Raw genomic sequence first — 24,737 nt, forward strand, 5'->3', positions numbered from 1 at the left:
TGAGGCCCCTGCCTGTTATTCATGAGGATGAGAATATTCATTCATTCTGTCACTTTCCTAAGTAAAGTTTCCTAAGTAATGTTTTGAACAATGCACCAAGCATAGCTATGTACATGTGCACCAATCTCTTTATTGCACATTCGTTCACCCTTGTGTAATTCCAGTAGTGTATTAGTTTTTCAACAAGAAGTTACTCAACATTTCTAGAGCAAGAGACACTGTGAGAGGTATGTTACAACACTTCTCATAGTGCAACATATTTGATTTGAGAGAGGTGAGACAGAAAAGAATCAACTTCAATATTTGACTGATATTTTATTTATTGACCTTAAAAAGATCAAAGGCAAACTTTATCCCTCGACAAGATTTAAACTCAGCATGCAGAGAGCTGGAACAAACAGCAGAAAGTATTTTATAGAATACTCTGATATCTTTGTCAATTCATCACAATTTAAAGGAAACGGCATATTCACAGTAGTAGGGTCTGCAGTAAGTGTGCCATTTCCTTCAAATAATGGGCCCTATTTATGAGTACACTGAAGCTCATTTAGAGATATGATGTCAACTTTAGAGTTATTTTCATATTTTTACTGCTTCGTCATTTTCTTGGGAGCCTCATATCTTATTTTGAGAAACATTGAAATTCTTTTTTTTTTTGTCTATTTAACAAATTTGGTACTTTTGTTGTTCATTTCATGAGATTTTTTTCCCCATCTCTGGAGATGATATTTCAGTGAACTTTAATTTTCTGAAGCATATTAATGCATATAGTTTTCATTGTTGATATAAATTGCTTCAGCTTCACATTCATTGTCTTGCATAATGAGAATCTAGCACCAGTTGAGTTTGTACATATATTTCCAAATTGAATTCTAGAAATTCACACTGATTAGAACTTAAGTACTTTTTATGAAGTTTTTGTCTGTAATTGTTATTTCAACAATGTTATTAAAAGAAAAGGTTGTTAAACTCAGTTTCACATTGACAACAAGTTGTATATTATTTTTAAATTAAAAATTTAGTGCTTATCATTTGTTAGAAGAATTTTGTTCCACGAGCAGGCTAATGATGAGGTCAGGTTGATCCAATCTATTCATGATTTCAAAGTTTCCACCATGATTTAGGAATCTGGTGGGTGATATGTTGTATATATATCACTACATTGAGTTGCATGATATATACTATAAATGTGTCACAATCCACGTTTGTTTGTAACAACAGACGGCAAATCCACCACGATTTTTAAAAATTTCCAATCAGTATAAAAGATAGCATATGTATCAGTACAAAAGGTAACATACTATGGAATATGTATTAGTGCATCTTTTATGTTTGTGGATAGATGTTTTTCCACATGTGCCAAGCTTATTGTTGGATAACATACCGGGGGTTTTGTATGTGTATTTCGTGTGCAAGATTCTTGATGTGGATATGTGTGTTGAAAGAAATACAATTAAACCTTGGGAGAGGCATTATGCCGGTAATAAACACATGCACTGATTCAGTCCTTTAGTAATTTATAAACAGTATATAGTTTTTTGTTAAATCATTTCATTGCACTCTTGCAATCTCTTCAGTAACTTGTCTCTCCACTTCCATTTATTTTGAATGTATGATTTGGCGTTGTTTTTAGGGGTTACTCAGGTTGAAAATGTTATTTCAGGTACACAATCGTAAATAATTTGATATTTTATACTGTAATTGTTGTTGCAATAGAAGAGGGAGTGCATGAATATGAGCTGGATATCCAATACTTATTATTTGTGAAGGCCTAGTGTGTTGGCATGCAAAAGAATGCACATGTTATAGCTAAGTGAGTAATTGAATTATATACTCTAAATTAGAATTTAAAAAAAAAACCCATTTATTGCTCTTCTGTGGCATGCTGTATGTATACATTAACTCACCATCAACTTTGTTTTAATGTCCTCCTTTCCATGCTTGCATGGGTTGAACAAAGTTTAATGAAGCAGATTTCTATGGCCTGATGCTCTTCTTGTCACTAAGCCTCATCTAAACAACGTAATTTTCCCCCATGACTAGCTATATTTTCACTGCATACTGGAATGAATGATCCTGCTTGATACTCAATTACAACTATCACATAATGTCACACACACACACATTCATGTCACAGGCTTCTTTCAGTTTCCATCTACCAAATCTACTCACAAGGTTTTGGTTGGCCCAGGATTATAGTAGAAGACACCTAAGGTACCATGCAGTGGAACTGAACCCAAGACCAAGAGGTTGGGAAAGCATAATACTATGATGAATGTATGAACAAAAAATAAAAAGAAGAAATGGTTCTGACCAAGTTCAAACAAACGCATGTAAACAAATATATCATAATTATGCATGTGTGTATGTGTGTTTATATATATAACAAAGAATTAAGTAAAATTATTTTTTATTTTTTTATTTTACTGACTTTCTATTTCTTCTTGCAGCCAAACTAACACATTTCTCATGCTGTTAGAATCATTTCTAGCACTACACCCATTTGAATAGGTGTATTGACTTCAGCCACTCTGTTTACAGTGCATACAGATAGGTGTCTCTATGCACACTTGCATACATACAGCTGTACCTGAATATAGGTTCATGCCTTTTAAAATCTCTTTGATGTCTAAAGGAAATAACCTCTGCTTTTAACAGACTTTTAACTGTTAGGGTTTGAGAATAATGGTGTTCCTCTCACATGTCAACAAGTACATTTTAGATATTGCTCACAGGTAATAGAATCTTAGACACTTGTCTTCTTTAGTCTTCTCTTGATGATTTTTACTATAGCTTTATTAATTCATATTTTTTTCATCAATTACTTTTTTGAAACTTCTAGGCAAATCTCGAGCAATTAAAAGATACCTTAATTGAAGGCTTTATTCAACATACAACTGTGAGTAACAATAATGAACATCTGATAATGCAAACAGCACACAGATGGCTACATTCATACAAAAAAACTCAGCATAGTTTGTTACTATTTATAAATGACTCCTCTATTAAAAAATTGCATGTCATGCAAGTCAACAGAAAATGTGTCACAGTAAAAATCTGATTTATTTTTACAATAGAATAATTTAGTAATTTGGTTGAAATCATTTTTGTAATAACTCTCAATGGTTTTACTGAGATTCTTCATCTTTCATAATATTTTCAATCCACAAATCCAAATGATTGGCAGGATGCAAGAACAGCACTATCTTCCTCAGAGCAATCGTCAAAGGCTCATCAATGATTGATCAGGGACCACTTCATCTTTTTAGCTACAGATATAGTTGCTTCTCTGATCAACCTGTCTCCATAACTATTTTCAAACAGTGTTTGAATCTCATTCTTGGAAGTAATTTATATTGGTATTAATGCCAAAACAGGCTCTACTCTATTTACCACCAGGTATAGAAAACATGAGTGTAGCAAAGGTTTATGTGTAAGAGCTCTTGTTCATCAACCAATGAGCTGTTTTGTTTATGTAAATGTGTTGTCTCAACAGAACTGATCCAGGACTACACAACCACAAAGGCACTGAGGTCTCTGTGGAAGAGCAACGAGGCATTGAGAATAATATGAGGATGCATAATACTAGCTGTGAGCAGTAAGCAATAGTTTATTGGTAACTAGCAAGCAATTCATATGACTTTAAAGCTATGACTATTTTTCAAATTCCTTCACCAAATTCTCCAACTTGCCATCATAGCTTTGAGGATTATAGCTCAGGGGTCCACCACACCAAATTCCTTTGCTAATGAGAAATTCATATTTAACATCTTACAGTAATGCAAAAGAATAATCCCTGAGTGGCACAATAGATTATGAATTTTGACTAGAGATCAGTGATCATAAAACGTCACTCTGCAAAATGATTTGAAAAATACATAGGGAACAACATTATGCTCAGCAGGCTGATACTAAAGTGGTTACGTGATATCTCTGTTCCCCAATGTAATACTTGTCATTATTTATTTTATTCCTACAATATTTATGAAGCATGAAACTTACCGAATACTGGTCAGTCTCTATAGTGAAATGCCTATCAGGTAGTAGTGCCAGTGACAAGTGGCTTCACTAATAGACTGAGTTTCTTTTTCAGTCAAAGCATGGTGTTTTTTTGGACCCTGCAATTTTCATCTAAAGAAACCAGGCAATTGTTTTAAATGAGAATGACTACAAAAACTGCATCTGATACATTTGTCTCAACTTCCAATGGTACGGACTCATTGAGAACTTTTACCACTGATACTTCAGTGACAGAAAATTGAGTGAGTTCCTATTATTGTTGACCAACTCAAGTAATATTTATTTCAATCACACCTGTTATCATATCAAATAAACTTTTCACATTAAATAGTTAGAATTATTAATTTTATGACAATTTGGACATAAAGTTACCTCAAGTTTTAAGTTTTAACAATTGCATATTTAAATGTTTTTAAATAATCAATTATGTTTTCCAATAAGCCAAAGAAAAAAAAAAACCTAAAATATTGATTTAAAGTTTTTGAGAGATTTGAAACACAGCTGAATTATATCTACAGACAACATAATGTAAGGAAGTTCTATCACATCTTTAACAAAAATAAAAATTAGAAAGTTAACACTGGAAACAGATGGTTCTTATAACAAGAAAAACAGAACATTTCAGGTTGCTACATAACAAGGTAATGGAAATGATCGATAACAATAACCAACTCAAATACTTTCAAATTCTGTCATATCTCAGGGACTACCAGTGAGGTTTCTTCAAAGACCTGCTCCATTATGTGACACATTAACGGGCTTGCACTTAAGAGAAGTTTGGTGAGACCAGTGCTGTTGCTTCACACTGCTTTTGTCCTCAATTAATTTTGAAAATAACAGAGAATTTAATAAAATAATTGTGTGTTACTATTAAGCTAATTTTTGGTATATAAATTAATATTGTTTTGATGTATGTTTTTAATTTAGTTCACTTTAAAACAAGAAGTTTATATTATAGAACCAGGCAGGTTGGTATCAAAACAGTTAACCATGTCTGGCATGCAAATCTCCTGTCAAAACTTCCTCTTTACGGGTTCCACCCATCTTTCATCCCTAGGACTAATATAGCTCTTCCTATTGTATCACATCATTTGTAGCATGTGCTGACAGAACTCTTTCTGCCCTACTCTCAACCAACTCTGGTGCCTCACAGGGTTTGATTTTGCCTCCTTTTTTCTTCCTTCTATACATCAATGACCTTACAACTTGGGGCCACATTCAACAACACCTACTCTTATGCTGATGACATAATTCTTCATTTAAAAGCAACAGGACTCTAGCACAACTTTCTCTCACTCATCTCTCTCTCTCTCACACACACATAGAGGCTTATACAGACATATATTTTCTTCCTTTCCAAGGTCCTTTTTTGAAATTGGCTTGGAAAGCATTACTGAGATATTATTTTATAGCTGGATACCCATCCTGTGGCTAATCAATACTAGTTTTTCTGATCAGGGATCTCTTATCCCATTTATCTCCATAAGCATAAAGCCTATTTATTGATATGAGAAAATACATCACCATTTGTAGCTCCTGATTTTCAGAGATACATGAATGTAAATAAACACACAGGCACGCAGATACATGTATGTGCACACATACACACACACTTGCATACAGACACACATATATACACATACACACACACTTGTATACAAACACACACATGTACAGGTACAAATGATGTTGAATATCATAAGCACCAATTAGGGAAAGAACCACAAGCTCACTCACATTACTCAGATGACCTGTCTTTGTCGTTTACCAAGCAACATCTGTTACCAGTTATCATTATCTAATTTCAACCATTTATTAAGTCCAAGATAGATACTAGAAATGGTTGTCTGTGATATAGCCAACTACACTGTTGAATCTCCACAAGTACCCCCACTTGCTTTCAAGAAAATATGTCAGCTACTTAGTATTAGCTTGGTAGTATTAAATCCTAATATAATATTTGTGATCAAAAGGAACAAATCTGAAATTAATGACAGATTTTAATTAGACAAAATAAGTCAGAATTTTAGACAAACAAAGAAGAAAAGGTCACCAACCGAACATGAACAACACATTCATACCTTGTGGGCAAGATTTTATATATATTCTTTTACTTGTTTCGGTCATTTGACTGCAGCCATGCTGGAGCACCAACTTTAGTCGAAGAAACTGACCCCAGGACTTATTCTTTATAAGCCTAGTACTTATTCTATCGATCTCTTTTGCCAAACTGCTATGTTACGGGGACATAAACACATCAGCATCGGTTGTCAAGCAACGGTGGGGAGGACAAACATAGACACACAGACACGCACATGTATACGGCAGGTTTCTTTCAGTTTTGGTCTACCAAATCTACTCACAAGGCTTTGGTCAGCCCGAGGCTATAGTAGAAGACACTTGTCCAAGGTGTCTTGCAGTGGGACTGAACCTGGAACCATGTGGTTGGGATGCAAGCTACTCACCAAACAGCCACTCCTGCACCTATATATATATATATATATATATATATATATATATATATTACTCGAAGAGACATATTACTTGAAGCCTTTGACGAAATAGAAGGGGATATAGCTTCACACGATGTAGAAGACAACTGGAGGTTTCTACAGGACAACCTGCTGAGGGCCACTGACCAGATCTATGGATGGTGCAAAGTCACCTCTTGACCCAAAATAACGTGGTGATGGAACAATGTTGTTTACAGGGCTATTAGACAAAAGAAACAGGCTTGGAAGGACTGGAAATGGTAGCAGGGAATTGTATCAGACTGCCAGAAGGGAAGCTAGGAGACAGGTTTACTTAGCCAGAGAGGAAGCAGATAAGAAAAAATTTGCCAATGTTCTGCACCGTGAGGACCAAAGACTTGAGGTATTTTGTGTTGCAAGACAGTGTGTGAGAGAGAATCATGATGTCATAGGAGAGAAATGTGTCTGTATGGATGACGACTCACTTGAATTTAATGAGGCTGCAAGGAGAGAGACTTGGAGACGCCACTATGAAAGGTTGCTAAAGAGAATGAATGGGAGAAAGAGAGTCTGCCAAATGTCAACCCAACAGAAGGACCAGCTATCCGAGTTGACAGTATCATGGTAGATAAAGCAATTAAGAGTATGAAGACAGGGAAAGCTCCTGGCCCATCAGGAATCATTGCAGAGACGCTCAAAATATCTGGCAGTGTCGGCTATAGCCTAGTCACCCGTATAGCTAACCAGGTGATAGACGAAGGAGTCATACCCAATGACTGGTGTAGCAGTACCATAGTCAACTGCTACAAAGGTAAAGTCGAAGCTTCAGATACAAATAATTACAGAGGTATCAAGTTGTTGAATCAGGTAATGAAAGTCATGGAGAGGGGCATAGCCCAACTAATTAGGGAGAGAGTCAGTTTGGATGAGATGCAGTTTGAGTTCGTGCCAGGGAAAAACACCACTGATGCTATATTTCTGGTAAAACAGCTGCAGAAGAAATACCTAGCCAAAGATAAATCTCTGTACCTGGCTTTCGTTGACATGGAGAAAGCCTTTGACAGGGACCCTGCTCCCTTATCTAGTGGTCAATGAGGAAACTAGGGATAGATGAGTGGTTAGTGAGAGCTGTGCAAGCCATGTGCAGGGACGCTGTCAGTAAGGTGAGGGTTGGCAACGAGTACAGTGAAGAATTCCAGGTAGAGGTAGGGGTCCACCTAGGTTCAGCGCTCAGCCCCCTCCTATTTATCATAGTCCTCCAGGCAATAACAGAGGAATTCAAGACAGGATGCCCCTGGGAGCTTCTCTATGCTGACGACCTTGCCCTAATTGCTGAGTCACTATCAGAACAAGAGGAGAAGTTTCAGGTGTGGAAGCAAGGACTAAAATCGAAGGGCATTAGAGTTAACCTAGCTAAAACCAAAGTTCTAATAAGTAGGAAGGTAGACAAAACACAAACCCCTTCAGGTAGATGTCTCTGCTTGATCTGTAGAAAAGGCGTAGGTAGAAACTCCCTAAGAAGTACCCAGTGTAAGCTATAGACACATAAGAGGTGCAGCAATATCAAAGGAAGGCTAACTAGCAAGATAGTTTTTGTATGTGGCAGATGCTTAGGAGCAATAAACACTGAATATGTGCAGAAAACAACCTTTGCCACTATCCAGGGAGAAAAACTAGAAGTAGGTGATAGCTTCTGCTATCTAGGTGACCAGGTTAGTAGCGGGGAAGGGTGCGCTGAAAGTGTAGCTGCTAGAATAAGAATAGCCTAGGCAAAGTTCAGAGAGCTCTTACCTCTGCTGGTGACAAAGGGTCTCTCGCTCAGAGTAAAAGGCAGACTGTATGATGCATGTGTACGAACAGCCATGCTACATGGCAGTGAAACATGGGCCGTAACTGCTGAAGACATGCGTAAGCTCGCAAGAAACGAAGCCAGTATGCTCCGATGGATGTGTAATGTCAGTGTGCATACTCGACAGAGTATAAGTATCTTGAGAGAAAAGTTGGACCTAAGAAGCATCAGTTGTGGTGTGCAAGAGAGACGATTGCGCTGGTATGGTCATGTGGCAAGAATGGATGAGGATAGCTGTGTGAAAAAGTACCACACCCTAGCGGTTGAGGAAACCTGTGGAAGAGCTACCTGGGATGAGGTGGTGAAGCACGAACTTCGAACATTAGGCCTGACCGAGGCAATGACTAGTGACCGGAACCTTTGGAAATATGCACTGCATGAGAAGACCCGGTAAGCCAAGTGAGACCATAATCCGTGACCTCTGCCAGGAGTGTAGCCAGCTCACTTATTCGCATCTTTACTTCATTGAACACTAAACTCTGCTTGCAAAGACCTGTTGAGGAAAGTGAAATCGAGATCGAACCAAATTCAACGACTGGCACCCATGCCAACCTCTCCTTCATTGGACACTAAACTCTGCTTGCGAAGACCAGTTACGGCAAGTGAAATCGAAATGCAATTGAATCATATTCGATGACTGGCACCTGTGCCAGTGGAGCACTAACAGTACCGTCCGAGCGTGATCATTGCCAGAGCAGCTGTCTGGCTTCTGTGCCAGTGGCACGTAAATAGCACCATTTCAGCATGATCGTTACCGGCGTTGCCTTACTGGCACTTGTGCTGGTGGCATGTTAGAAAACATTCAAGCGAGGTCATTGCCAGTGCTGCTGGACTGGCTCCTATGCTGGTGGTATGTAGAGAAAAAAAATGTTGAGTGTGGCCGTTGCCAGTACTGCCTGACTGGCCCTCGTGCTGGTGGCACGTAAAAGCACCCACTACACTCTCGGAGTGGTTGGCGTTAGGAAGGGCATCTAGCTGTAGAAACTCTGCCAGATCAGACTGGAGCCTGGTGCAGCCATCCGGTTCACTAGTCCTCAGTCAAATCGTCCAACCCATGCTAGCATAGAAAGTGGACGTTAAACGATGATGATGATGATGATGATGATATATATATATACATGCTAATAGGAGTATACAATATTATAAATCCATTACAGCTGATCATACCAGTTTCACACTGAATGTTAGGTAACTGGACATATGCTTCTCAAACATGGCTGGTATGGAAAAAATATGGAAACTTTCCATACTTGCCATTTTTGAAGATAATGACAATATATACATACATAGACACGTGTGTGTGTGTGTGTGTTGTAACTTATTTGACAATTATATGAATTCTTTTATAAAAGAACAATCACGTTAACTAAGAAATTTCTTATGACAACAATTGCCTAATGTATCTGTAATTGGAATATACTTTTATGTTGGGTTATTACTATAATTTTTCTTCTTTTTATAGCATATCATTTTAGTAGGTTCTATTTGTCAACAGTTGCACTAGCTGACCTGCTTTTAAGAGCAGCTGTGGTTATTTATCATGATGAAAACAAAACAACAAAAAAACAAACAAATACAAATCATTCTTGTTCCAAAACTTATTCACAGTTGTCAAGATAAAGACACCTGTTTTGTAAATAACTGTTTAAAATGATAAAGGTACAACCATGGTTATGTGGTTAGGAAGTTTGCTTCCCAACAACATGGTTTTGAGTTCAATCCCACCATGTGTGACCTTGGGAAAGTGCCTTCTACTTTAGCTCTGGGCCAACCAAAAGCTTTGTGAGTGGATATGGTAGCTAGAAAATGTGAAATGCTTTTTATGTATGTATGTATGTGTGTGTGTGTCTGTGTGTGTGTGTGTGCATGCAAAGGTAAGTGTGTGTTTGTGTCTTTCTGTCTTGATGTCACACAATAGTTGTAAACAAGTAACAATATTAGAAGCAGCTTTATTTATTTCAAGCTTTCTGTGGAAACATATCTGGGCATGGGACAATATGATCTTGCTTGGAAATAGAGGACAATTGGTGACAGGAAGGGCATCCAGCCATAGAAAATCTACTTCAATGAATTGCATGTGAAAAGAGCACATCAAAATGATGATGACGAGTGTACACACACACACACACACACACACACAGAAACACACAAGTTTGTATTGCAACCATGAGGTTTCAGGTTTGATACTACAGCAGGGAAACTTAGGTGTCTTTTAATAAAGTCTCAGCTTGACTACTATCTTGTGAGTGACAGCTGAGAGATAGAACTGTACGGGAGCTCTTTGTGTGTGTGTGTGTGTGTGTGTGTGTGTGTGTGTGTGTGTGTGTGTGTGTGTGTGTGTGTGTGTATCTTTTATCTTTAGTATTACTCCTTTCAATCATTAAACTGTAGCCATGCTGGTGCAGTGTGCATCAACGACATTCTTGCCATCACCTTCGGCAACATTTACTCTAATGTAGATGATACTATCCTTAACTGCTCCCCAATTTTCTGCACACAGACATTGTTCACATGTAATCTAAACATCTCATGCCAAACCTGCTAACCATAGCAAATACAATCACAAATGGAATCATATCTATCTCTTCCCCTTCAACTAAACAAAGACAAAATCACCAGCTCACTCCACCTATGCATAGACAACATTCAAAACTTTCAATCTTAGCAAAACTGCTTGTACTCCACAGCTACTGGTGCCCTTTCTGGTAATCTCACATGCTTAACTAAACAAAAACTACATCTTAATGACTCTCGCCGTCTTCATGATTAGAAAATACTGCTATGGAGGAAGTCTGTTCAAATGACATCTGTATGAGAAAATATAATAAATCATAGCTGTCAAGAACAGTTAAACAAACCAAGTGTTAGCCCTTTACATTTAAACAAGCTATATCTAGCCCAAATATTGTGTGTCTATGTTCAAACTGGCCAAATCTGGCCTGTCACACTGACTCTACAATGTTATTCTAAAATTAAACAATCACATCATCAAGACCTGAAAGCTACAAGACAAAGCATGATTAATTCAAACCAATGCAATTAATAAAACAAGGCGTCTGACAGGGTAATCTGAGAGCTAAAGTGTTAAGAGATACTTGCCATCTTCAATGGTTCCAGTTTCATCAGTCTTTGACTGAAATAGAAAAAAGACATTGTATAATTAGTTGAAATCCATTGTAGTAATGTTATCTGTCAAGATATAATCTTAAAAGGTTCTTTTTTTCTCCTTTATACACAATGGTAATTAAATGCAATACTTATACATTTTAAATAATAATAGATATTGTTCACTAATCATTGCACCAAATTTGTTCCAAAAAAAAAAAACCTGCCATTATTAAATACGGGTATGTGTGTGAGTGTGTACATGTGTTCATGAACAGACACACAAATACAAGTATTATATAATGTCATGGCCATGTGGTAAGAAGTTTCTTTCCCAACCACACATTTCCAGGTTCAATCTCACTGCATAGTACCTCAGGCAAATGTTTTCTACTATAGCACCAGGCTGACCAAAGCCTTCTGAATGGATTTGTTAGATAGAAACTGAAAGAAGCCTGTCATGTGCATATAAAGATATATACTGGGCTTGATCTGTCAGACTAAAACCCTTCAGAGTGATGCCCCAGCATGGCCACAGTTCAGTGACTGAAACAAGATAAAAGATAAGAGAAAGCTTTCAAAATATACAATAATGGTAACTATACAAGATCTAACAAATGTAATAATTTAAACCAAAAACTTACAGGGACATTTTTATTTGGAAGTAGAGTTGCATCTTCCAAAATGAACTGTTCTTCTTCATCTGTGGCTGCTCCATCATCTGTTATTACATTGGTGGGTTTGCCATTTCCAAGTCTAAATTTAAAAAAAGAACAGTAGAAATCAACATTAAATTCCCAGAAAGTTTACAGCCTCAGCAAAGCAAAAGCTGTCTCTAAAACAAATTTTTTTTTCCAGAGTATTTTAGATCTCACTAATGAGAAGTTGGCAGGAGGGAGAAGGAAGAGGACATAACAACATTTCCTGCTACTTGTTACTTCTGAAACTTGTTTTTTACTGATGTTTTTCCTTACTCTTGATAACTGATTCTTATCACCTTAAAATGAGTCAGCTTATAAATCTGATCAGCAGTTCAAACTCAGAACTGATCAACAGGGAACTTGATACTTTCTCAGCAAATTATTAGTGAGTTTGAAGCTTAAATTAATCTATCTTATTCAGTAAAACATAAAACAGACAAAAAGTAGCATCTGCCAAATCAATCACACTCCTTACAAATGAAACAAAAAACATCACTTACAAAACATAAACACACCTCATGTACAAAAGAGTTCCAAGAAAACATAACAAAATACATAAATATACTTAATCATTTAGCATTCAGATTACTCTGTGAAATGTAATTCTTTTTATTCACATTGTTTTGAAGAAATCATGCATTATTTTGTATTTTCAAGATTTTGATGATGTGAATGTTACTTTTAGAATGATATTGTAGGGTAGATGTGAGAATTTGAACAGAAAACAGGTGGATTATTTGGGCCAGATGTGGCCAGTTTAAATGCTTAAATGGTTAAAAGCATTTATGAGCATCATATTAGACCAACAGAAAGAAACTGTAACAGTAACTTACAAAGAATTAGATCAGATCTATCTTCCCAGTTCCAGACTCACCACAACAAACTACATAAAACACTAAAACAGATGCACTTTACATCATCACAAGCAATTCTCCATTTACATAATGAAATAAAACCACTTAGAACAAATAAACACCTAGTGGTGCAAGGATCACAGTGAGCTATAGCAAACTCCTTTTGCCATAACATGAACAATCACTCACAAACATCCAAAAGCATCGGTAACACCCTAAAGATCTATTATAACATCATAAGTAATATTCTATCAAAGTAATCACATGATGACGTCAAGGGAATTTCTATGCAGCTGCTCTGCATGCTAGAAATGCTAGCCAGATGTTTCAAATCATACCCTACTATCTTATAACACGAAGAGCAAATTTTATAGTGTAGAGCCTAGACAAATAATGTTTAACTAAAATGTAGTTTGTTCATGGTTAAACACATTAAGGCTGATGTGGAATAAATGATACTTCAACACACTTTTGTTTGTGGCTATAGACAGGTTAGCTAAATATAAACTACAACACTGTTCTAAAATCATGATTTTTCTAGACTCTGTACAAACATAGCAACAGCATCAATAATCTAATTAAATTCCTAGTTCCCCTCTTCAAACACGTAAAAAAAAATAAAAATCTGATGTTACTTTCAAACCATTTTTTAAAATCATTTTTACATTGCTCTGAATTATAAATGCACTTTGAATGAATTCTAATTAGTTTCATGATATTACATAAGATGCGAAAATCTAGTTTAATGATTCTCATAGTAGGATGCTTTTATTCTGAATAGATGTGCAATGTGAATATTTATGCAGGTGTAAGGCATAACTCATAACAGGCGAACTGTGAACAAGGACCTTTAATGTGGACTAGCTATCAAGCTGGTCTGCAGAGAAAAGACTTTTGGGTTAGGCAATAAACAAGACCCAAGGGTAGACAGCCAACTGTACTCTCTCTCTCTCACAGTGTAGATGATGGCTATGGAATAAACAACACCTTGACACACTAGTTTGTGGTTATTTTCATGTATAGCTTAAGAAAAGCTATACTTGTTAACTAAATATAAACCATTTTTGAAAATATTCTTTTTTAAAGAAAATGCAGTAGTTTTCTCTTGTTTCTCTTGATATTTATCATTGTCAAACATTCTCCAGGTAGAGATGCTTCAATAAACTTATAGTATGGAGATAGCTGTGATCATCTTGCTTTTATTGTGTAAAAAGTGCCCTAAAATACATAATGAATTGATTGAATGGAGTTTAGTTCATAATTGATCAGACCAAAGTCAGCATAGTCAAAATAAGACAAATTACTATGCTAGAAACATTAAAGCATTATTGTGCATTCCTTTCTGCCTTTTTTTTTAGTGATTTTGAGAAGTTCTTTGCTTCTTTTATTCTGTTTTCAAAACTTTAATTCATTAGTTTTAAAGACCCATCAATGAGCAGTATTTACATGAGCGTCCACTAAAAAGTTGAAGTATATAAGACAAAATAGATAAAGGAGTCTTCTGCCTTTGGTTATATATAGATTTGTATATGCATCCTTTATACATTCAGTAGTGTATAAATCATATATATATTGAGTTATAAATATGAATTATATATGCATGTTGGCACTGGCATATGTGTGAGGTTGAAAAACTTACTTTGCAGCCACATAGTATCAAGTTCAGTCCCACTGTGCAACACCTTGGGCAGGTTTCTTTTACTATGGCCCCAGGTTTACTAGTGGCTTATGACTGAATGAGTTTGGTAGATACAGGTTGTATAGAAGCCTGTAGTATAATATCTGTGTGTGTGTGGGGGGAGAGAGAGAGAGAGAGAGAGAGAGAGAGAGAGAGAGAGAGAGAGAGAGAGAGAGAGAGAAAGAGAGAGACATAATCACCACCATCATTTAATGTCTGTTTACCATGCTGGCATGGGCTGAATGATTTGATAGGAGCTGGCAAGCCAGAAGACTGTACCAGGCTTAATGGTCTGTTTGGCTTGGTTTTAATGTCTGGATGTCCTTCTTAATGCCAGCCACCTTACTGAGTGGATCTAGTGCTTTTTACATGGTATCAGTGCTGGTAAGGTCTGTTTTGGCATGATTTTTAAACTTGGATGCCTTTATTTATTTCAAATTACAAGCATGAAACAAAGTTATCGTTCTTAAAAAACATTAGAAATATAAACACAGTGAAATCACCCTAGCCAAGTATTGAAACCAACTGAAAAAATCAGCATACTCTTTATATTAATAATTATCACATAAATTTAGATGTGTAGCAATGAAAGATTAAATAAGAAACTGAAGTGTAAATGTTTACATCTTAACAATAACGTGGAGGAGTTTTAGTCTAAAAATGTGACAAACTTTTGACTTGTGATAAACATAACTTCCTTTTCTTTCTTTTATTTTTTAATATCACTCCAATAATGATTAAATATTTACAGTTTAGAAAGAGAAAAAACAGAAATGAATATAATAAGAATTTTGGAATTTGAAAAAAAAATTCAACCTAATGACAAGGTAGCGTGGTGCTTACTGAGCATCTTTAATGCCAAAAATGGAAAAAAAAACTGAAGAAATTCTAAAACTTAAAATCAAAACCAAGTTTCTATTATTATTTATGTAAATAAATTTCAACATTTAATATATTGCAATATGTTATTTGACAAGCGATGCATATTATATTACTCTATTTGGCAAACTATTTAATGTAGACAGGAGATATGACAAGAAAAATAGTATTAAAACAGTTCTCTCAGCTGTTTTCCTAAAGTTAAGAATTTCAAAGTTATTTGAGTTTGTGGACAATTTAAAACTGAAAGTTGTGAAATTACATATAAAAGCATTGCTATCTTTGTAGTGCTATCAAAGGTAGAATCAAAGGAGATTGAGGCATTATATTTTTATCCTTCGTAGAAGAGATACTCCTCATTAAAATGAAACATTTTTCCTTGTTGTGACATTTGAGCCATAGTACTGAAAAGCACCAGAGACTGAGATGGTCATTGAAGAGTATGAACTAAAGTGACTAACTCTGGGTATGAGGACTCATTGGCTACTATTACAGAAAAGTAGCAGATATTTACAGAACCAAACATTCAACCGATGCCCCACTATGGTTCTGTACATTGCATTGTAGAACATTCAGGCTATAAAATGTTTTAGGTTAGGAGGCAAAGTGAAAGTGGTCAATTTTGTAGAAAAGTGGTTTGGGAAACAAACAGGCACATATGATATTGGGGTTAAGAACAAGTGGAGGTTCCCAGCTGGGCATGGCTAGATGTAATGGAAACCTTGACCAGAAAGTCATATAGATCTTTGATCCCTTAGGAGACCAATTAGAGGCTGCAGTAAGATTCAACTGATTACAGGGTCCAGCTGTGGTAAGTGGAGCGTATAAAGTGGGGGTGGGGAATGTTGAAGTTGCTGGTTCACAAGGTGGAATTTGAATCTGGTCACCGAGTGAGTAAGTGCATGGCAGAAGTGCAGTTGTTCAGCAGATGGCTTGAAGTAGGTGAAAGGCAGTATCCAAGAAAGATGGGGAGAATTGTATAAAAAAATAAAGTCATTGATTTACTCCGAGTAGATATCGAAGTCAGAGGTTCCACTATAAAAGCAGATAGAGTCAGAGAAACTGAGAAGGGATGGCAGATTTGATGTTTTAGGGATGTGAGGAATAAAAGTCAAGACAGGAGTAAGAGTTTATTGATTAATAGCATAGTGGGATCGATTACCTTGATAGAAATAGAAATATCTAGAATGCTGACAAGAGTAGTAAAAATGGTGGGTGTAAATTTGAGCATTGAGATGAAATAGTTAACTAAAATGATAAAGGAGACAAGTTGCTCTCTACTGCTTATACAAATTTTGATAAAGTGGCTACATAGCTCAGGTTCTTGAGAATTGGGTGAAAATTTGAGTCTTAATGTGACCTACAAATAAGCTGGCATAGTTGGCAGTTTATCTTGGTATCATCGATAACTCTGCTTCCACTGGAGAAGGAAAAGCAATTTTAAGTGAAGATGAATTCTGTGAGGAGAAGTATAGGTGTGCTAGGTTCAAGTTGGTGTGGTAATAAAAAGAAATAAAAAAACAACTCTAGGGCTGAGAGATAGACATTGGGGATGATGGTATAAAAAGATTTTATATTCATGGTGAACAGGACTTAGGAGGGTCAGGGTATGGATGATATTTTTGATGTGCAATCAGAAGGCAGTATTGAGGGGCACCGTGAACTTGTTATGGTAGCTAGAATTTAGTGAACTAACTGCAAATTAGGACAGTAAACGATGGTTATAAGGACTGTAAAGTTCTAGGAGGAAGTATATGTTCAGAGGCCCAGTGGCTTGAATAATGAGGAAGGTGGATATGAATAGAACTAGAAAAATGTAGATGAGCTGGTGTACAACTGTGTAGTTTATGACAATGAAGGATGCAGTCCCTGGGTAGTCTCTAGTGTTATAGAACTGATGGTCAATAGAGGATCTTCTCTCTGTAGAGTTCAATATGCCAACCACAAATACCTTACCCTTGTCAGCTGATTTGATGACACTATAATATTGGTTATGGAGCTGACAGAATGTGATGAGTTAGGGAGAGAGATGCTTTGATGCATCTGATACTTCTGGAAATTGAAATAGTCAGCACAACTGATTTTTACAAATTGTGATTGTATAAACATAATGAACAAACTTAGTTTCTCAGTTAGTTTCAGCACCTGCTCAAGGTGAATTCACATCATTAAAAACCAAATATGGCTTTCTTATCCTCAATAGTCTATAAATGAAAATTACATACAAATAAAAATAATGCACTCTTTTAATGAATCATAGACTACCAACCATTTCTAAGGTCATCTTGATTACTTTTATAATATTCTATAGTATTACAATACTGTTACAATAGTCTATACTTTTTCAGTGATAGAAACAAAAAATAAAAGTTTACTTCTAAATACTTTAGTTAAATACACCTGCAACAACCTATTTAGTAACAATATCAATTTTCAAAGCAGACCGTAGAAGTAGCTTAACTGCTTAGTTACCTGATTTCTTTTTTTTTTTTTTTTGTTTCCTTTTCTCACTTTGGTTCTAATTTACTATTCACTATACATGACCATCAAACAAGGTAATTTCTAAAACAGTTTCTTGAAAACACAAAGATGGAGACAATGATTATATGAGTCTAGACAGCCGTAGATGTTCAAATGTATAAAATGTGTATTAATGTACAATAACATAATACTGAAGGAAAAAGTGAACAATGGAAAAAGAAAAAAAAAAGGTAGGACAATATTGTTGGAATGTGAAGTTGAAAGATATGCTGAGTTTCAGAATTAAGACAGTGATTTCAAATTACACCCAGTATATAATATTGTTTATTATTTAAATATTATGAAAATGAGCTATAATACTTAAAAGTATCAATGAAATGATAGTAAATACCAAAGCAAAGAATATATAAATGGTAATTGGAAGAGAAAAATGAAACAAATACAAGCTAACAATTTAATGATGGATACAAAAAGCAATCTTGTAAATTTGAATGTGCACAAGCAAAAAGAGAGGAACGATGATTAATAGTGCCATTTTAAATATCAAATAAAATGCCTATAATGTTTCTTGACATTTGTTAATGTAAGATAAGTAATGACATCAATGAATTACCATATAATTAAATCAACTACATCTTGCTAATTGACTATCAAAATATCATTCATTCATTTAGTTCTCACCGTGCCTTGTGACACTTCAGGCAACAACAAGATCATTCCGTCTTCTAACACGGAAAGCGTCCTTGCTGCCATGCTTCCTTTACCTTGTGGAACCCACTGCAAAGCAATCCAATCCTGACAAGTGAGTTCAGTTTATAGCAACAAACTTGACCCAACCATTTCCATCTGCTTGCTTCAACAGTTTCTCATAATGGTTCCACAAACCAATCACAAATGTTGAAGTTATTTAGGTACCAAAATGGCAATGGATGGAGACTGCAGTCATGAAATAAATACAAGAATCAGCAAAATATCATTAGTATTAACGAAAACTGAGCTTTAACCTCAAGTTCAGAATCTTATTACAGTCAAAGTACTGCAAAAAGAAAACAGAAAAGCCTTCTATAACAGAGATTTATTATTTTTTTTTTATAGATACAGATATAACAAGAACTTATTTTACCTCAAGCAGTCACCTCTAGTACTATTTCATTAAGGCTTTCTAGTATTTTCTTATCGATGATCTTTAGTATTATTTAACTGATTCTCTCTGGTACCTATCTTACTGATCTCTAGTACTTATTTCATTGTTTTTTTTTGTGTACTTTATTAATCTTCTTTCATACTCATCCTATCAATCCTCTCCATATTTTATTCAACTTCTCTAGTAGACCTTTTCTAAAACTTATTTTATTTTTGTCTTGTACATATTTTGTTGATTCACTCTAGTACTTATCTTATTGATGATCTTTTCTAGTAGTTAACTTATTGATCTTCTCTAGTATTTATTTTATTGATACTCTTTAACACTTACTTCATTGACCCTCAAAAAATTACTAAAACAGCAACAATAAAATCTGGAGGCAGAATGTAATAAATAAATATCATCATCATCATTTTTACACCCCCATTTTCCATGCTGTCATGGAATTTCTGTTGGAGTCAATTTTCTACAGCCAGAAGCCCTTCCTGTCACCAACCCTTACCTGTTTCCAACTAAGGTAATATTTTTCCAGATGTGTTTACAAGAAAAATTAGGAACAAAGGATATCACCTGCATGACATAAACATCCATTTACAACTATCATGGCAAGGAGATAGCAAAACAATGACATACAATGTAAGCAAGGGGTGAAAAGAAAAACAAAGCTCTGACCTAAACAGATCTATGTATCTTAAACTTCCAATTAAGTTAATGATGAAAATCAACTTCAGACTACATATCTTTCCAATGAACCTGTTAATTTGAATAGCATCCTTTGTAAGCTTTGAAATATCAAAATAAAACAAAGTGCTTCTTTTATTATCAGATTAAGGTGTCATTTCTAAGAGGTGTCTCCTTTTATTTGTTCAACTACATTTGAAGAGGTTCTCACCATACAAAAACCAAAAAACAAAAAAAAAAAAGACAACAGTTTTAAAGAACAATGGGTTTTATCATCAATTTACAAAGAACAAGCACAACTCACAAGAATGTCTTATGTTTATCCATATACAAAACAAATAAAAATGTGCTGAATTAAGTTACAACAAAACCTGTCAATTACAGGTTAAAATATCTAACATCTTGTTTACCTTTTAGCACTAAAAAGCAGCTTTGGCTTTTGCAAACTAATAAAATCTATTCTAGTCCCTTCTCTTTCTCTTTTACAATCTGCAACAGATCATCCCCTACATATAATATTTTGCTCAATATTATCCCATCGGTAAAGCATCATTCTGTCACTTTTCCTCTTCCCATGTATACTCTGGAACTTTTAACTTCTAAGAACTTCAACATTGTTGTCTTAATGTCCACTTTTCCACACTGAAATAGATTGGACAGATTTTGTTGAGGCAGATTCTCTACAGTTAAATGTCATTCTTTTTATTAACCCACATTTTTCCAAGTAAAGTAATATTTCCCCATGGCTTGAGAGTGTCAAGGAAGATTGAAAATGAATGACACTATATGACAACAGTGAGGCTTATTTACAGCTATCATGCATTATCAAGATAAGGAGACAGAAGTGCACATGTGTATGCACAAACATAGATACATACACACACACACACATATATATATATATATATATATATATATACATGTATATATGAGAAGCTTCTTTAAGTTTCTATCTACCAAATCAACTCTCAAAGCAGTTGCTTGTCCTGCTAAAAATAGCAGCTATACCACTTTTGAAATTACCCTCTTGTCTAAAAATAAACTGAATAGTTCCAGTTTGAATACCTCTGATTATAAGTCTGCTTAATCAAGACAGACACAGAATGAAAAGATCACAACACTCACAAATAAATGTATTGCATATATTAGATGGTATATTGCATATATATTGCAGTTCATAGCAAACAATGTGATCAATACTTCAAAACAAACTATAAAAAATTGGAAGAGAAAGAGGATTAAGAAGAAGACAAATGATAGTCAGGTCATGAACTTATAACAGAAAATACTTTTATCTTTTACTACTTTCAGACATTGGGCTGTAGCCAATTTGGGGCACAGCCTTGGACGGTCTAGATGAACAAATTGATCCCAGTACTTATTTTAAAATCTGGCATTAAGTCTATTACCTCCTTTACTAAACTATTAAGTTATAGGAATGTAAACAAAGCAACAATGGTTGTCAAGTGATGGGAGATGGACAAACACAAACATACACATCCCAACAGGCTTCCACATAGTTTCTATCTACCAAATTCACTCACAAGGTAGGAATGAACTTGAAACCTCATGACTGCAAAGAGATTTAAAATGATAAAATTCTAACCTAGTGATTAACATTTAACGTAACTGCTCTTATTAATTGAAATTGAAATAATATGAAAACATTTGTGCTTTGTTTTATTTCTTACTATTTTATTCCATTAATAAGACTGCTGTGCAATAAATTTTAGTTAGACTTATACTTTTCAGAAATGCTGGCAAAACTAATATTTGATAAATACTTGAAATGAAAGCTATAAATTAATTATAATCATTTCATAAAAGTAGATATAAACAAATATATATAAATGAATAGAATACCTAATTACAGTTCCAGAGACAAAAAGCACAATAATATATATGTGGAAAATCTAAAATTGTGTCACATTACAGAAGACAATACTCTAAAAGAATCTTCAACTTGTAAGATATTACATATTTTTAAAATTCTGCTTATGTTTGCATCAAATATATTTACCTATTACAAGGATAAAAGAACAGTACTTCAGCTTTTCCAAAACCATTTATCATTACTGAATAATAATATTTCTCAAGTAAAAGTTTCTCACTTTGGTATACACCCTGAATTTGCAACATTCCATCATAATTTCAGTTATTAGCAATGAAGGCAGTACTACTGATGATGTGAAAATGTGCAGAAATCCAGATTTAGTAATTCCACCACTACTGCTGGATGATTTTCAAGTATTTCTATATGAAATACTTTCTTGAAAAGAGTGCCTTAGTTTTGTGGATTTCTGCAGTATATACATATGAAGTAAGATATACAGACTGATGGTCTTCATCTTATACTCTTACTCTCTCTTTTACTTGTTTCAGTCATTTGACTGTGGCCATGCTGGAGCACCGCCTTTAGTCGAGCAAATCGACCCCAGGACTTATTCTTTGAATGCCTAGTACTTATTCTATTGGTCTCTTTTGCCGAACCGCTAAGTAACGGGGACGTAAACACACCAGCATCGGTTGTCAAGCGATGTTGGGGGGACAAACACAGACACACACATACATATATATATATATATATACACATATACGACTGGCTTCTTTCAGTTTCCATCTACCAAATCCACTCACAAGGCTTTGGCCAGCCCGAAGCTATAGTAGAAGACACTTGCCCAAGGTGCCACGCAGTGGGAATGAACCCAGAACCATGTGGTTGGTAAGCAAGCTACTTACCACACAGCATCATTCTGACACTCCATGTTCACTCACTGATATCCTTTAACTCCTAAATTGCATCAAACTCAAAATGATTTATGCTAGCATTACCTATTCCTCTTAATTCCCAAGTCCATGAATGTCTAAGACCATTGGAAAAACCTTTTCACACCAGTCTATGAAAATAAGAGAAAATCAATTTTGCATTTGAATAAATCAACTTAAATTTTTGTAAGTTTGATATTTATATTATCATTTACGATGAACTTATCATTTACCAAACTGTTAGGTTATGGCGAGGTAAACAAACCTACACCAGTTGTGAAGCAGTGTGTGGTGACAAATACAAAAACACATGCACACAAGAATATATATATATATATATATATATATATATATATATATGTATATATATATATACACACACACACACACACACATATATATATATATATACACACATATATATATATCATCAGCATCATCATCACTGTTTAACATCTGTCTTCCATACATGCATAGGTTAGATGGTTGACAGGAGCAGGACAGGTAGAAAACTACTGCAGGCTACAGTGACTTCTTTGGCAGGGCTTTTATGGTTGGATGCCCTTCCTAACACCAACTACTCTGCAGTAGTGACAAACACGAAGACATACATGCACATACAAATCATCATCATCATCGTTTAACATCCGTTTTCCATGCTGGCATGGGTTGAACAATGTGTATGGGGACTGGAAAGCCAGGAGGCTGGACCAGGCTCCAATCTGATCTGGCAATGTTTCTACAGTTGTTTACCCTTCCTAATGCCAACCACTCCGAGAGTGTATCAGGTGCTTTTTACATGCCACTGGCACAGGAGCCAGTCAAGCGGCACTGGAATCGGCCATGTTCAGATGGTGCTTTTTACATGCTATCCGTATAGGAGCCAGCTGGGGTGGAGTAGAGGGGCTGGCATCAACCAGGTTCAGATGGTGTTTTTTACATATACGCACACAACAGGTTTCCACACAACTTCCGTGTACCAAATTCACTCACAAGGCATTAGTAGGCCCAATGCTACAGTAGAATATACTTGTCTGAGATGTTGTGTGGTGAGAATGAACCTGAAACCACATGGTTGCAAAGCAAGCTTCTTAACCAAACAGCCATGCTTGCAGCTATAATTTAATTCAGAAACTTGGGGTCATACCATTTAATTCAAAACTAATGTCACACCATCTCAGCTCTGTACATTATTATCGACACCAGATGTATATGGCTATAAAGATTAGTTATTTGCTGTAGTATGCAAATATAAGTTTTAATCCTTCAGCACTCAGATTACTCTGACAATTTCAATGCTTATTCATTCACATTGTTTTGAATTAATCATACATCATCTCGTAGTTTCAAGATTTCAGTGATCATCATCATCATCGTCATTTAACATCTGCCTTCCATGTTGTGTCTGTTTTGATAGAATTTTTATGGCTGGATGCTCTTCCTGACACCACCCATCCAGCAGAGTGGACTAAGTGCTTTTTATGTGGCACAAGCACAGATGTGATTATTCATTTTCAAAATTACATTGTAGAATAGGAGTGAGAAGCCAGATCTGTCCAGCTTCACCATAAAACAGGCTGAATATTTGGGCTGAACATGGCCAGTTTAAATGCTAAAGGGTTAATGTAGATTATTTCAAGGTCTACCACTCTAAGCCAGCTCAAATAAGAATTCATTTACTGTCTCTCTCTTGTTCCTTTCAGGGAAGTATATATAATACAGTTGTAGGTATGGCTGTGTGGTAAGAAGCTTACTTCCTAATCATACAATTTCAGGTACTGTTTCACTGAATGGCACTTCGGGCAAGTGTTTTCTAATCACAGGGCCATGTGATTAGATTTGGTAGATGGAAACTTAAAGAAGCCTGTCATGTATAAGTTGTGTGTGTGTTAATTACTGTCCCCTTGACACAGTGAGATAGTTATAAGGAAGTGTCAACATGATGCAAGCAGTGTCCTTAGTCACAAATCTGAGATACATCTGGCCTTGGAGAAATATTACCTTACTTGGAAACAAGTGTTGGCAACAGGAAAGGCATCCAGCTGTAGACAATCCACCTCAACAAATTACATCCGACCCATGAAAGCATGGAAAAGTGGATATTAAAT

The 24,737-nt window shown here is 35.5% G+C and overlaps 1 protein-coding gene across 6 annotated transcripts in view; it reads right to left on the reverse strand.

Annotated features, from left to right (window-relative positions):
- Positions 1–24,737, reverse strand: part of LOC106877218 (intraflagellar transport protein 54) — a 293,932-nt gene that overhangs the window by 43,206 nt on the left and 225,989 nt on the right. For all 6 annotated transcript variants that reach the window (XM_089354120.1, XM_089354119.1, XM_052968703.2 and 3 more), the window contains 2 exons: positions 12,090–12,201; positions 11,440–11,473 (listed from right to left, as the gene is read on the reverse strand). In XM_089354120.1, the coding sequence (XP_089210246.1) occupies positions 11,440–11,473; positions 12,090–12,201 (146 nt within the window). The remainder of the gene's footprint in view (positions 1–11,439; positions 11,474–12,089; positions 12,202–24,737) is intronic.

This window comes from Octopus bimaculoides, chromosome 6 (assembly GCF_046866305.1).
Source record: "Octopus bimaculoides isolate indiv1 chromosome 6, ASM4686630v1, whole genome shotgun sequence".
NCBI classification, from domain to species: domain Eukaryota; kingdom Metazoa; phylum Mollusca; class Cephalopoda; order Octopoda; family Octopodidae; genus Octopus; species Octopus bimaculoides.